The 15915-nt window shown below is 44.0% G+C and overlaps 1 protein-coding gene across 1 annotated transcript in view; it reads right to left on the bottom strand.

The window, feature by feature from the left end:
- Positions 1 to 15915, bottom strand: part of SV2C (synaptic vesicle glycoprotein 2C) — a 203917-nt gene that overhangs the window by 39976 nt on the left and 148026 nt on the right. Inside the window, exons 5-6 of the mRNA XM_056540338.1 lie at positions 3373 to 3506; positions 2693 to 2782 (exon numbers count right to left, since the gene is read on the bottom strand). Coding sequence (XP_056396313.1) covers positions 2693 to 2782; positions 3373 to 3506 — 224 coding nt within the window. The remainder of the gene's footprint in view (positions 1 to 2692; positions 2783 to 3372; positions 3507 to 15915) is intronic.

Here is a 15915-nt window from a genome sequence, read left to right as displayed (position 1 = left end):
AACTCCCCCCATTTTTGCTCCCGGAGACAAGGTATGGCTCTCTGCTAAATATGTCCGCTTTCGTGTCCCCAGTTACAAACTGGGACCACGCTATCTTGGTCCTTTCAAAGTCTTGTGCCAGATCAACCCTGTCTCTTACAAACTCCTTCTTCCTCCTTCTCTTCGTATTCCCAATGCCTTCCATGTCTCTCTCCTTAAACCACTCATCATTAACCGCTTCTCTCCCAAACTTGTTTCTCCCACTCCTGTATCCGGTTCTTCTGACGTCTTCTCCGTGAAGGAGATTCTGGCCTCCAAGACGGTCAGAGGAAAAAATTTTTTTTTGGTTGATTGGGAAGGCTGTGGTCCAGAAGAGAGATCCTGGGAACCTGAGGACAACATCCTAGACAAAAGTCTTATTCTCAGGTTCTCAGGCTCCAAGAAGAGGGGGAGACCCAAGGGGGGGGGTACTGTTACGCCGAGCGCTCCGGGTCCCCGCTCCTCCCCGGAGCGCTCGCAACTTCCTCGCATTTGCAGCGCCCCGGTCAGACCTGCTGACCGGGTGCGCTGCAATGTCTCTCTCAGCCGGGATGCGATTCGCGATGCGGGAGGCGCCCGCTCGCGATGCGCATCCCGGCTCCCGTACCTGACTCGCTCCCCGTCGGTCTTGTCCCGGCGCGCGCGGCCCCGCTCCTTAGGGCGCGCGCGCGCCGGGTCTCTGCAATTTAAAGGGCCACTGCGCCACTGATTGGCGCAGCAGGCTTAATTAGTGTGTTCACCTGTGCACTCCCTATTTATACATCACTTCCCCTGCACTCCCTTGCCGGATCTTGTTGCCATTGTGCCAGTGAAAGCGTTCCCTTGTGTGTTCCTAGCCTGTGTTCCAGACCTCCTGCCGTTGCCCCTGACTACGATCCTTGCTGCCTGCCCTGACCTTCTGCTACGTCCGACCTTGCTCTTGTCTACTCCCTTGTACCGCGCCTATCTTCAGCAGTCAGAGAGGTTGAGCCGTTGCTGGTGGATACGACCTGGTTGCTACCGCCGCTGCAAGACCATCCCGCTTTGCGGCGGGCTCTGGTGAATACCAGTAGCAACTTAGAACCGGTCCACCAACACGGTCCACGCCAATCCCTCTCTGGCACAGAGGATCCACCTCCAGCCAGCCGAATCGTGACTAGTGTTGCTCGCGAATATTCGCAATTCGAATATTATTCGCGAATATCGCATATTCGCGAATTCGCGAATTTCGCGAATATAGCGCTATATATTCGTAATTACGAATATTCGTTTTTTTTTTTTATTTGTTTTTTCACAGTACACATCACAGTGATCACCCCTCTCTGCTTCCAGCTTGTGTGGTGTAAAGAAGGCTGTAATACTACTGTGTGAGACTGCCGTGCGAAAATTCGCATATGCGAAAATTAGCACACGCTAATTTTCGCATATGCGAATTTTCGCGAACGCTAATTTTGTATATGCAAATTTTGACATATGTTAATTTTCGCATACGCGAATTTTCACATATGCGAAAATAAAACGAGGAGATAACGAATATGCGAATATTCGCGAATATATGACGAATATTCGTCCATATATTCGCGAATATTCGCGAATTCGAATATGGCCTATGCCGCTCAACACTAATCGTGACACCATGGCTTCTTATCCTGTATTTGTGTATCTAGATTTTGGCCGTGTTATGTTTGTACTTTGATCTGGGTTTTAGTGTTATGCTTTGTATATATTTAGTGTTCCTTGATTAGACCCGTGTTCAGATTGTATTCTGTTATCTGTCCTGTATGGCTCTTGTTAGTGTTTCCTATTTGTTTATTGGAGTCTGTTTAGACTTATCTGGTTCTTAGTCCAGTGTTCAGTATTTAGTATTCCTGTTTAGAATGTTGATCCTTATTCCTCCATGTTATGGAGTTTGGCTTTTGTAGTTCCCATATTCCTCCATGTTATGAAGTTTGGCTTTTGAAGTTTTTCTTGTATCTGTTAAATTTTATTCACATACATCTCAGTTCATTCTTGGCATAGGAATCCAGTTGGCTGTTCTACACAGTGATTGACAGCTATCTATATTTGCACACAAATAGATGGGAGGCTGTCAATCGATGATTAGGACCACCCACTTGACTGCTTAGGAACAGAGATTTAAATGAATAAATGAAAAGTTATCCTGAATCTATTACATAACATAATGCTGGCACTATGTTCAAATTTCCCTTTAAGATGTCCTATGTTTTGGTATACTTCCATGACTGAGCAGCAGGTGTCCATTTTTAAAGGATAAGGAATAAGATGTCTGATCACAGGGTTTCTCCCCCCCCCCCCCCCCCCCCCGATCTTCCTGCTGCACCCGACGTTCGTTTAGAGCATCGGGTGCAGCGCCGGAGGCTCATGACGTCACTGTCATGCTTGCTCGTGATGTCACGGCAACGCCCCCTCAATGCAAGTCATAGACTTGCATTGAAGGGGCGTGACCATGACATCACAAGCGGGGCATGACAGTTAGGTCACGAGCCTCCACCCCGCATCGCCAGGCATCCGGCACGGAGTGAAGTTCACTCTGTGATCCGGATGTCTGGGGTGCCGCAGCCGAGATCGCAGGGGTCCCCTAACCTTTGGATAGGAGATAAGATGTCTAGGGGCGGAGTACCCTTTCAAGCCTCACAGAAAGCAGATAACATCAGTGACTATTATTGTTGCTCACCGTAAATACTTTCTCCGGTTGTCCGCGAGCCCTCATGTTTGTGTCATGAATTTGTTTCAAGATCATCCAGGCTTCATCATGTTTTCCAATCTATACCATTAAAATAATAGATAGTGTTAAACAAATAATTAAACACAGATAGACGACTAGTTGTTAAAAAAAAATCTTCATTAAAAAAATATGTTATTGCCTCAAAAGGCATGTCCTAAGAATGCATCCCTTTACTTATGCTCTGCTGAGCCGCATTGATATTATAGAAAGGCCATTTTCCACTCTATTGATCAGTTAATACTACATTTTCCTGTAATGCATATGTGTGGCCCCATTTCCTGGGGATTTCAGCTGCTGGACTGATGATGATCAAGTGTATTTGGTAAAGAAGTTGTAATTTGTAAAGATCCCTATAAAATTCAGATATTGATTTTCGAAATTGGTAGATCGATATGTCCAATCACTGTAGAAGTCAATATGCATTATTGAAAATGTATTCAATGACAAAAGATAGATACTTGGTCAATGATAACATTGGACTGGACAGCTTGCATTCCAACCTGTCTTTATGTCACCCTTGACACAAGATTGTGTCTGTAATAAAAGTGGGTAGTACCAAATCTTTTGTTAACAAATCTTTTAACACTGTAATATTCTACTTTTACGGTAGTTTTAATTTTACCTCTCACCTCTAATAGAAATCGTGGACTTTCTGGCATAAATGTGAGAGCCACAACCGCAGAGACACAGGGTAGTGCACATACAATGACAAAAACTCTCCAGCTGTGGAATTGATAGGCTGATCCCATACTAAAACTCCATCCTGAAAGAAATAAAGGATATTCATATATTTAACAAGATTAGTGTTATGTGCCTCTTCCTAGGCGGTTTTGGAATCTCTGACCCTGAAGCTGATCCTACACAGATTTAAGAATTTATACATTTTCTAGAAAGTTCTTAGCCTATGTTTACACGGCATGATTTTTGCAGAATGTCTAGCCAGAAAATTTCTGGAAGATATTCTGTCTGCGGCAATTGCCAACTAATCAAAGTACTGTACTTTATCTCCTTGTAGACTGTATTAGCCTATTGACTCTGTTCTGTCCATTGCTGTAACGATCACTCATGACCAGGCTGTGCATTCTGCCCTCTGGTCAGTGAGGAGTTACACGCACTGGACCAATCAGCTGCTGAGGCGGAGTATTTAGTTTCTTTCCCAGCATTCTGACTGGGCTCTTGGTTTTCAGTACTGACTTCTTTGTCTTGAATTTGGCCTTGTCCTGTCTTTCTTGAGCTTAGTCTGTGATAGTTATGGCTTTGGTCTTGTGTATTTTTACACTAACTTGTATCCTGATCTTTCCTCTGTTTTGCTTGTGTTTTGTACTTCAAATCTGTATAGGTCTGACCTATTGCTTTTCTTGCTTTGCCCCTTACCTTGTACATTTGTACTTCTGCTTTATCTTATTGGAAACTGAACCTGTATCCTGAGCCTGTATTCTGACCTGACATTCTGACATGTATACCTCTATCCTGTACCTGTTTGTCAGTACTTTGTAAACCTGTCATAATTTATCTTCTTGGTTACCGGTTTGTCAGTAATCTTGGTTAATCTCACATGTCCTGACCAGTTTCTGTTTTTTTTTACTTGTAATAATGTTTTTGAGTTGTGACGGTGTTGGGAGAAACTCATCTTCACTCACTGTGCTTAGCGGGAACAGCAGTTTTCTATGTGGTGACATCTTTCCTGCTCCATGTGTGGTAGAGGGTGTGATGCAGGGCAGATTGAATTACCCTAGGGGCAGATGGCATTAACCCCTTGTATTCATGACGCCAGGGCATGGTTTATCCTCAGTACCACCCGAAGGTATACCGCTGGATCCTGGGCTGGGCACAGGGGGCAATAATGACTCCGACCACAAGTTATGGACAATGTTAGCTTTACTGAGTGACATATGGAACAGTCTATACAGTTCAGCTAGGCCCAAGGAGGTGACCAGTGACTTCAGAGACCTTAAGGGCTTGCTGGAACTTGCAGTAGATTTGGACAATTTTGGTGCAGGCTACTCTGACTTGACAATAGATGACTGTGACTGACTTGACTTGACTTGAGACTGACTAAGCTGTGACTGTAGCTTACTTGTAGACTTGGAGGCTTGTGGCTGCAGGACGAACTTGAAGCCTCTTATGGACTCCAGACACACTCTAGGACTTGACTGCACTGGACTTCAGCAAAGACTAAATTGGAAATCAAGAGCATAAGAGAGCGAGCTAGCTCCACCCAGGGCTGATATGGGGGAGACTAGGAGGGGTCTCATAGGTCACTCTTAGATCACATGGTCATTGATACCTCACAGGATTACACTCACATGACAACTCACATGACAACTGTGATCACATGTTAACATTTTTTAAAGCAATAACACTCATATACATTTTACAGTATGACACATGGCAGAAAATATATATACATAAAGGGACAGGTGTCAGGGGCCCAGGGGTCACTGCAAAGAGGCTGCCTGACAGAGCAGAAAGGGTAAAGGTGTATAACTCCTGTCCTGGGCCACCGCAAACTCCCCCTCTTAAACACAGCCGTCCTCGGCGCCCAGTCCTGGAGGGCAGATGACCGGAAGTGGCCACTGGGGCCTGGTGATGACAATAGTTCCTGGGGCATCATTGTAGAATGTCCTTCACAGGTCTGAATGTGAGTAACAAAAACAAGGGACAAGTCCATGTAGCACTTTGTGAAAATGTCCATACATGCTCCTTTGGAAATAAATTTATAAACATATGGGAATTTATAAACCTTGCAACCACAGACTCCAATTAAGCATATTGGGCGGCCGGAGGCTCTCTACCCTGCTGGGGTCTCTACCTACTTCTCCCCAGAACTCTATACAGGATTTTATACAACATACCACTGTTACCTTTATATACAGCAACTCTGTCACTATACATGCCTTACTCATATCTCAGTGGAACCCTCTGGTCAGTATAGCACCCTGTACACGTGGACAGGAAAAATGATTAGGCATGTGTACATTAGACAATTGTGGACTGGTAATATACATCCTGGCTACAGTCCTAACTAACTATTATACTGGGCTAGTTTATACACAATACACTTATTTACATGACATTAGCATTTGACTATGCTACACTGACTGAAATAGATGACATACTGTACTGACAACTTTTATAGGGTACTATTATTCACAGTACCTAGCTGGTATTTGCGCTTGTGTCGACCTTTGGGATCTGCGCAACACCACCTCTGGAAAGTCTGGAACTCTTGAGATTTCTGGAGCTATTGGGACTTCTTGAGCTGTGGCTGGCTCTTCCTCAGCGAACTCAGGAGCTGGTATTAGTTCAGGACTGGCTGGACCAAGAGTCGCTGGCATCTGTGCTGGAGAGTCTGGAGACAGGGTTGGCACTCTGGAAACTGGTGTATTGGCCAGAGCCTACGGTGACAAGACTGTTACTGGCGTGGAGACTAGTGTGGGTTGAACCAGCCCCGGGGTTGGTGAGACACAGAACATCACAGGCTGATTTGGAGAAAACGTGTCCACTCTTTAGGCAGCTGCCCATGTCGCCCCCATCATCAAGTAGAAAGGGGTGTACCCCGTAGAACAATGGATCGTGTTGTTATATATCTCCAGTAATTCCGGCAGCAGTCGGGGCCACTCTTTTTGTCTTGACACAGAGGCTACTCGCAACATGTGGATAAAGACTTGATGCACTCACAGAGCCCGTTCCCCTGGGGGTGGTAATCGGTAGTCCAGAGTTGCAGGCACAGAACTGAACTAACTCTTGGAAGAGTTGGGCCTCGAAGGCCGTTCCCAGGTCCGTTAGGACATACTCCGCACACCCAAGGGTTTGCTCCCAATTGGAGTAGAACATCTGGGCCGTTGTCTTGGCTGTGAGATCTTTGACGGGTACAATGACAACCCATTTGGAGTAATGATCCACCATGGTGAGAGTATAAGTATACCCGGACCGAGTAGGAGACAACTTGACGTGGTCTAGCGTGACCAACTGGTTGGGCCTTCCACTCTGGATGGAATGGAGGGGTGCTCTTGTGTCCTTGCCCACATTCTTGGTGATGTTACAGACTTCTCAATGTCACTTCGCATTCCGATTCAATAGAATCTTTGCCTGACAGTAGCTTTGATCTTGACTGGTCATGGTATGTGTTGAAAACCATCGGAATTACTGGAGATATATAACAACACGATCCATTATTCTACGGGGTACACCCCTTTCTACTTGATGATGGGGGCGACATGGGCAGCTGCCTAAAGAGTGGACATTTGGGCTGTCGGGAACCAGAATCTGATAAAGTCAATCACCAGAGACCAGATCCAAAGAATTTTGGTACAACAGTCCTATGTGCACAAACAGTCATTTCCTCTGTCGCCACAGACGTTTCAACTCATATACAGGTCTTCTTTAACCTTTTTGGACCTGGGTTCACGTCTTCCCACACGTCTTCGACGGGTGACATTTGACTTGCTGCTTCTGTACTTGATAGTGAAATTGTAATTGGCCAGTCTTGAAGCCCATCGCTGCTCAATGGCACCCAACTTGGCAGTGTTCAGGTGGGCCAACAGGTTATTATCCTTGTAGACAGTAAATGGCGTGGCATCCAAATAGTCTTTGAACCAGTCCTCTGGCTGATAGACCATTCCAATGCTCACATAGAAGATCGAAGATGTATCCAATGCAGATAAACAAAAGAATGGAACACTGTGCTCCATTCTTTTGTTTATCTGCATTGGATACAAAAAGTCTTTGAACTTTTCAGTCACGGCCCACACCAGGGTGAGCAGTTCCAATTTAAATGAGCTGTAGTTGGCATCGTTCTTCTCTGCTCCTCGCAGGTTACAACTGGCATAAGCAATTACTCGCTCTTGTCCATCCTGGAATTGGGCCAGGACAGCTCCCAGACCTTCAAAACTGGCATCAGCGTATAGCCGGAAAGGCTGATTGTAGTCTGGATACACCAGGATGGGTGGTTCTGTCAACCGACGTATAAGAGCTCGGAACGCTGTCTCTTGCTCTTCGGCCCATTCAATGGGTAGTCTTCCATTCTAACTCTCCGTTGCCATACCCCATAGGAGAGCTGTGAGGGGTTATGCAATCTGGGCGAAGTGTGGAATGAAGTGGCGGTAGTAGCTGGCAAATCCCAGGAAGTCCTGACATCTTTTACTGTGTTCTTGACAGCTTCTACCTTTTCAGGATTGGGCTGGACTCCCTCTGCGCTGACGACATGACCCAAGTAATGGACCTTTGGTTTGAACAGGTGACACTTGGACAGTTTAATCTTCAGCCCATACTTAATCAGGACTTGTTGGACAGATGACTGAGGTGTTCCTGGTAAGACTTAGAATACAAGATGACATTGTCCAGCTATAACAAGACACTCTGAAAATTCAGGTGGCCCAGGCACCTTTCCATCAGACACTGGAACGTAGCAGGGGCATTACACAGCCAAACAGCATACTTTTAAACTCGAACAGCGCCATGGGTGTCACAAAGGTGGTCTTTATCCGGTCCTCCACGGCCATGGGCACTTGCCAGTATCCGAAGTAAGCAGCAGACCCGAGGGCTGTGAGTGACTCCTCGATCCTTGGCAAAAGAGAAGCGTCTTTATGTGTAATGTTGTTCAGTTTCCTGTAATCAACACAGAAGCGGATGGTTCCGTCTTTCTTCTTGACCAGGACAATTGGCACAATTGAAACAATTCTTCAAAATGTTCATCCTCAATATAAACTCAGCAGACCCCTTATCTGTCACCTTAGTTACAATCACTCCCTGCCCGGTAAGTACATGCTCTCCTAACTGAATGGTTGGCTCCCAGTATCCATGTCTGGGAACTGGTTGCCCATTTCCCGCAACTACTCTGAAGTTAACATCACCAGGCTCACACAATAAACTAGCATCCCAATGCTGATAGAAAACACTTTTAGGTATAGTAGACACTTGTGACCCTGTATCTATCAATGCCTCCAATGGTACACCTTCTACAATAACTTTTACATCGGGGCAGGAGGCAAAATGAAGTGAGAGTCCTGACTTAGGTCATTCGGGGATTGGACCTGATGACTGTTTTCCTGAGGAACAGTCCTTGACCTCAGGGGAAATCTGTTGAAATCCCAGCACTGCATTTTCCAATGTCGTGACTTATTAAAGTAAATGCAAAAGGGTCTTTGTGTCCCAGAGGGTCTATTAGGTGGAGGATTGCGGTAGTTGGGATTGCAGGGGGTAGGAGCAGGGGCAGGTTTTCTAGGCAGGAGTGATTAACGGTCACGGAGAGCAGGCCGGGTGGCCAGCTCCTTTATAGCCTTGGTCAGTTGTTCAACGTCCTGCCTAACAGTCTGTAAGTCTGAGGCTGCAGCGACTGGCTAAGTAGATGGCACTGGGGCGGGGACAGATGACGGTGGGGTGTAGGTCAGGTTACCGCCCCTAGTGGATGGGTGTAAGGGGTGCACAAACTTCCTCTAACTCAGTCTCGGACTCAATCACTTAGCCTGTTTTTTGAAAGCTGGGAATTACATATTAGGGTTTTGGACCGCTAACATTCTCAGCTGGGCTTTTTCCCATTTGTTAAGGGCCCCATCAATAAATCTGTCCATTAACACCTTGTTGCCCTGCTCAGGGGTTATACCATCTAATTTTTTGACAGTCTATATGGCATTCTGCAGGGCTACAGCATTTGCTTTCAAGGTCTGATGGAGAATGTGACTCAAATACCTGGTACAGTCCTTCAAAGATCTGCTCTACAGTCGCCTTCTTAGAGGCTGGCCAGGTGCAGACTTCCTCTAATGCTGGTCCTGTAGTTGTCCTGTGAGCAATTGCACCTGTTGATTAGGAGGGAAAGACAAACAAACTCTGGATCCTTTATTTTAAATCCCTCAAGGTCAAGGGGTCTCCATTGTAGGTAGGGAGGACAGGGTTCCCCATGAATACTGGTGCAGACGCTGAAACACCAAGACTGTTGATGTTGACTGCAGGCAGGGCGGGCAAGGTCCCGACTGCTGGGGCAGGTGATGACCTCACTGCCAGAGATGAAGGGATGCTGTTGCCTGGTTGATCTGGAGAGCTGGGTTCTGACATCCTGTTGATTTTTGAGTGCGCTGATGCTTTAACAGAAATAATGTGCGTTCTTTAAGATGCTTACTGTAGCGCTGTAGTGGCTTTGACTTGACTAATGGGGGTACTGTAATGGATGTTCCCCCTCTATTTTGCAGGCACCCGGTTGTGAATAGTCTTGCAACCGGACTTGCGGACACTACCGGGTTAATACTGAAAGCTACTGGCACCAGAGACTTAATACTGACTATCGTTGGTATCTGCAGTGTCTGCGCTGCAGCAGGTGCTTGACAGATAACAGCAGAGACGAGTGCAGCAGCTGGAGCTTCCAATATGGCTGCGCCCAGGGAACTTCCAGTTTTGGTCCGGTTTGCAAAATCTTCCCCTGTGCAACACAGGGCGGCCCTTTGGTTCCTCCTCTCTGTACTGAAGAGGCGTCACCGCTGGGTATTGACGGGGCAGAGCTGCGACCGCTGGCGTGCGCTGGACACACCGGACCAAGTTAACCTTTTCAGGTAACGACTGACAGGGCAGCAAGGGTACAGGGGTATAACTCCTGTACTGGGCCACCACACATGCTAGGTTCTTTCTAACACCGAATGCACCATGTGCTGAAGAGTGACATAAATACCTGACATTCAGTGACCCTTAGGATCAGGTGTTAGATTTGAGCATGTAGGGAGCCGGGAAGCCTTCACCACAAATTTAGCTGCCTTCCCCACTGAGTACAGTGAGTGAAGATGGATTTCACATGACAATGCACACGTGGTATAAGAGGAGGGGCATTTCAGGAGGTAATGGTACACTGAAAGGAGCAAGAAACATTAATAAATAATATTTGAAAGCAATTTTAATTTGCTGACAAGAATAAGATAAAAAGAAAATGTAAATGACGCATACACTTTTAGGGTCTATTCACACGTACCGTACTCTGGGCAGATTTGATGCTCAGGATTTCAAGCTGTGTTCAGTCATTCAGTTTACATTGAAATCTGCAGCAGAAAATCCTGCCCATCAATCAGCTCGCTTCTTTCACTTTTAACAAGGCCTCTGCAAGATGAAAGAAGAGATCTGATTGGTTGCTATTGGCAACTAGGCAACTTTTCATTTGCACAGGTTTTGATAAATCTCCCCCATTATTCATTTTACATAACAGGTTATATTAGAAGTAAAATCTTTTTTTTTTTTTTTTTTTTTTTTATAAAAGAAAAAAACAGCACCACTATTGACCAACAGGGTGGTTTCAGGTATTGTAACTCAGCCTTATTCCAATGACAAGGTCACAGCAGCAATTCTAGATGCAACCCATGTGCCAAAATAAATGCAAATACCACAATCCATGTGTTTTTTAAGTTTCTACTATTATTAATACTTCCTCATTTCTGTCCTTTAGCTAATATTAAAATGCATTTTAACATACCACAAACAGTTTTTCCATCTTTAGCTTTCCACTTTTTCTTTTTGTTTGTTCTATCTATTATCCTGTGTCCTTCAGTGACATGTCAGTGATACCTGCTGAGCACTGCTACTATAGTGCCCTGTCTATTCTAAATCCAGACGATACACCATTTATCACTAAATCCTATGCAGGTTTATCTCCGTCACCCTTTAGCTCACAATAAGTGCAATGACTGTAGATTTCTTCTTGGCTATAATCATGGTATAATGCAGAAACGGCCTTGATAAAATGATTAATGAGCTGCGGCTGAGCCACTTTTTCCATCCAAATATTGAAGCTGCGGCGACTGTGTTTCCACCCTTTGTGTTACGTGTTTATCTGATCTCCTACAGTCACGGATTGAACTATTTAATTACTTTTTCTTTTACGCTGGCAATCTCCCCTATGGTTTACCAACTGGCTCCAGATATTTAACACAATAATGTATCTTTGGGATATAATCTGTGAGAGTCCTCATTGTGCATAGTATTAAGTAGGTTTAATAACAATATTGTGTAGCTTCTTGATAATATTCTTTATTCTCCTATCTTTATTACAATAGCATTGTTTACTTTATCATCCAAAGAAACAGTGAGATGCCTGGTTATTGTAACCAATCGGTATCCTGAACAATGCATAATTTGTATTTTAGGTTAGACAACTCCTTAAAGAGGAATTGGGCAGTCCATGGCAGCTTCTGCTTAAAGGGGTACTCCACTCGAAAAAAATGTTTTTTAAATCAACTGATGAAAGAAAGTTAAACAGATTTGTAAATTACTTCTATTTAAAAATCTTAATCCTTCCGGTACTTCTGTATACTACAGAGGAAGTTCTTTTCTTTTTTAATTTTCTTTCTGCCTGACCACAGTGCTCTCTGCTGATACCTCTGTCCATTTTAGTAACTGTCCAGAGTAGAAACACATCCCCATAGAAAACCTATCCTGTTCTGAACAGTTCCTGACATGGGCAGAGGTTTCAGCAGATAGCACTTGTGGCCAGACAGAAAGGAAATGTAAAAAGAAAAGAACTTCCTGCGTAGCATACAGCAGCTGATAAATAGAAGTAATTTAAAAATCTGTTTTTCTTTCTGGCACCAGTTGATCTAAAAGAAAATGGTTTCCAGTGGATTACCCCTTTAACCCCCTTGTGCCACCCTGGTGACTGACAACATTGAAGGGATGATAGGCTCTCTTTAAAACTCCTGTACAAACTATGCCATGGTCTTCTAAGGCAGTGTAAAGTTCCTTGGGGAATACAAAAATAAATTATTTTATTTCTGAAGGAGCTATTTCCCATCTATATAGAACATGTACAAATCCACTTATATTTGCATTTTAATCTTTATTGTCATTACAAATAAATGACACATTATTATCTAACAGGTTATTTGTAAATTACAAACTAATGGCAAATTATTGTCACCAAGGTGTCCAATAAGAAGCCTAAGGACATGACTGAGAATGTAAGCAAGCCAGACAATGCTCCCGAAAGAGAATATACTGATCGGTAGACTGCTGGTTTTGGGTCATTTGCCCTCATCAGCACAGAGAAGAGTGGCCTTTTGTTGTAGGACCAAATGTATTACATTTCTCTTTAAAGGAGAGCATAATAAAGAAAGGTGAAGAATCATAGGCTAGTCATGCTCCACTGGGAATTCTCGAAAGAAGTATATGCAAAGCAGATTTATGATGCTTCCTTTTGAAGGTAGCTTTCCCTTCATGTCAGTGTCTTATTTAGATAACAACCCTTAGAACATGACTAGGAATGTAAGCCAAGCCAGACAACTCTCCAGAAGGCAAGTATATCCATCTGTTGACAGCTGTTTCAGGGTTATTGGAGGGTGCTGGCTGGCTGCAGAGACTTTCATCATGGGACCAAATAAATAATGTTTCCTAAAGACATGTGGAGACTAATAGTCCATCCATGCTCAATTGGGAATTCTAGGTGGACCTAAACTAGACATTGGACATGATATACTAAACGATAACCAGAGATATGTAATTGTAATCCATTGTATTTTTTCTCTCCCAACGCATGTCAATGAATGTATAATATGTGGCTGAATATTATAATGGAACACACATGCTAGGTGACATCCACCTGACTGGACAGGAAGTGTTCTGCATTGGGACACTACAAAAAACCTACACAGCTAAATTACCCTTTAGTGACCCAACATGGTGTAGCCACTGTCGATGAAGATATTGTAAATATGTCATACTAATTAAAGGCAGAGTAAGCAATACTTACTTATTCAATATGCATTTCCCTAATCATAACCTTAGTAGACACACCTGTGGGTGATTTCCCTCTTCTATTCTTAGCCCTGACATTGCTGCCCTCTTCATAATGATATAGGATGGCCCTACACACTGTGGTGTAGGTTCAGATGCCTTAAAGAAAAACTGTCACATGTTTGCTCCCGCACTAACAACAGGTACTGATGGATAGTGCGGGAGATGTTGATTCCTATGATCCCTACCTTGGCCCGATCTGCCCAGCCGTTCGTCCGCAATCTTAGTTTAATTATATCTGGAAATTTGGCTGTAACTGGCATGGGTGGGGTTTCTGTAGCTTAACTTGCACTGACGTCAGCGCCACCCGTCTGCAGCGACACCCGCTTATGAATATTCATCCCCCTTCCCTCCGGCTCTCCCTCGGCGCATATGTAGTGAAGACCAGTTAGGAGCGGCGCAGAGAGGGTGAGTCGGAGGGAAGCGGGATGAATATTCGTAAGCAGGCGGCGCTGCGGATGGGCAGTGCTGAGGTCAGTGCAAGTTAAGCTACAGAAACCCCGGCCGTTCCAGTTCCAGATATACAGTACAGGCCAAAAGTTTGGACACACCTTCTCATTCAAAGTTTTCTTTATTTTCATAGCTATAAAAATTGTAGATTCACATTGAAGGCATCAAAACTATGAATTAACACGTGGAATTATATACATAACAATAAAGTTTGAAAGAACTGAAAATATGTCATATTCTAGGTTCTTCAAAGTAGCCACCTTTTGCTTTGATTACTGCATTGCACACTCTTGGCATTCTCTTGTTGAGCTTCAAGAGGTAGTCACCTGAAATGGTTTTCACTTCACAGGTGTGCTGGTGTGGAGGAGGAGGTGTGATGGTGTGGGACTGCTTTGCTGGTGACACTGTTGGGGATTTATTCAAAATTGAAGGCGTACTGAACCAGCATGGCTACCACAGCATCTTGCAGCAGCATGCTATTCCATCCGGTTTGCGTTTAGTTGGACCATCATTTATTTTTCAACAGGAAGATGACCCCAGACACACCTCCAGGCTGTGTAAGGGCTATTTGACCAAGAAGGAGAGTGATGGGGTGCTTCGCCAGATGACCTGGCCTCCACAGTCACCGGACCTGAACCCAATCGAGATGGTTTGAGGTGAGCTGGACTGCAGAGTGAAGGCAAAAAGGGCCAACAAGTGCTAAGCATCTCCGGGAACTCCTTCAAGACTGTTGGAAGACCCTTTCAGGTGACTACCTCTTGAAGCTCATCAAGAGAATGCCAAGAGTGTGCAAAGCAGTAAGCAAGCAAAAGGTGGCTACTTTGAAGAACCTAGAATATGACATATTTTCAGTTGTTTCACACTTTTTTGTTATGTATATAATTCCACATGTGTTAATTCATAGTTTTGTTGCCTTCAGTGTGAATCTACAATTTTCATAGACATGAAAATAAAGGAAACTCTGAATGAGAAGGTGTGTCCAAACTATCGGTCTGTACTGTAATAAAACTGAGATTGCGGCCGAACGGCCAGACGGATTAGGCCAAGGTAGGGATCATAGGAATCAGCGTCTCCCGCACTATCCATCCGTACCTGTGGTTAGTGGGGGAGCAAACATGTGACAGTTTTCCTTTAAACTCTAGCCCTGGTTTAACGTAAACCAAATCCAGTGGTGACATAGTGGGCCTACGCGGCTTTGATAACGCCAATCAGTACAATTTATAATATTATAAACTGAGTCTTTCTGTAAAATATAGTATGTTATATAATTATGGACCTATTTTGTCTCAATTGTATACTAATTAAAACTAATATAGTGGTCACTAAACAAAGTTGATCTTATGTGTTGGATTGTGTTGCTTGTTGTCGGGCACAGTCATTGTCAATACTTGGAAAGCTATTCATGCCAGATGACTGATATATGCCCCATCAATAGAATTGTAGATCAACTGGAGACCTGTCATTTCAACTTTGACACTGTCCATCAGAGGAACACTCTTGTAATTCAGCAAACTACCATCTAAAATATCTATCCAATGGCTAGCTTTAGGCCACTAGACTTACCCTTACCTACCTGCTTACACTATTAAATCATAGAACAATTCCAAAATTTACCTTTTTTCTGGAAATAAATACACCCTAAAGTAACTAATATAATATCCCATTCCCAATTTTATAAAATATGGACACAGTCAACCACTTAGCTAGCAAATGAACACAGTTTTGCAGAGTTCTAGCCATGGTTAAACTGTAATTCACTGCAGAGATTCAATATCACCTTCTCAGTCCGCTGCTTGCCAGGAATGACTAAATGAATCACCACCAATCTCTAATCAGTCAAAGTGAAAGATTAGAAGGAAGGAACAGTGAAGCAAATATAGTAAAACAAATTACCGTGAAGTCTCATATACTAATGGAACATTACAATTATCACACCCGGTTTACATTGTCCATTGAAATGA

Source organism: Hyla sarda, chromosome 1, assembly GCF_029499605.1.
Source record: "Hyla sarda isolate aHylSar1 chromosome 1, aHylSar1.hap1, whole genome shotgun sequence".
Classification (NCBI taxonomy): domain Eukaryota; kingdom Metazoa; phylum Chordata; class Amphibia; order Anura; family Hylidae; genus Hyla; species Hyla sarda.
Note: the sequence above shows the minus strand (reverse complement) of the source record. Positions and strands in the feature narration are given on the sequence as shown.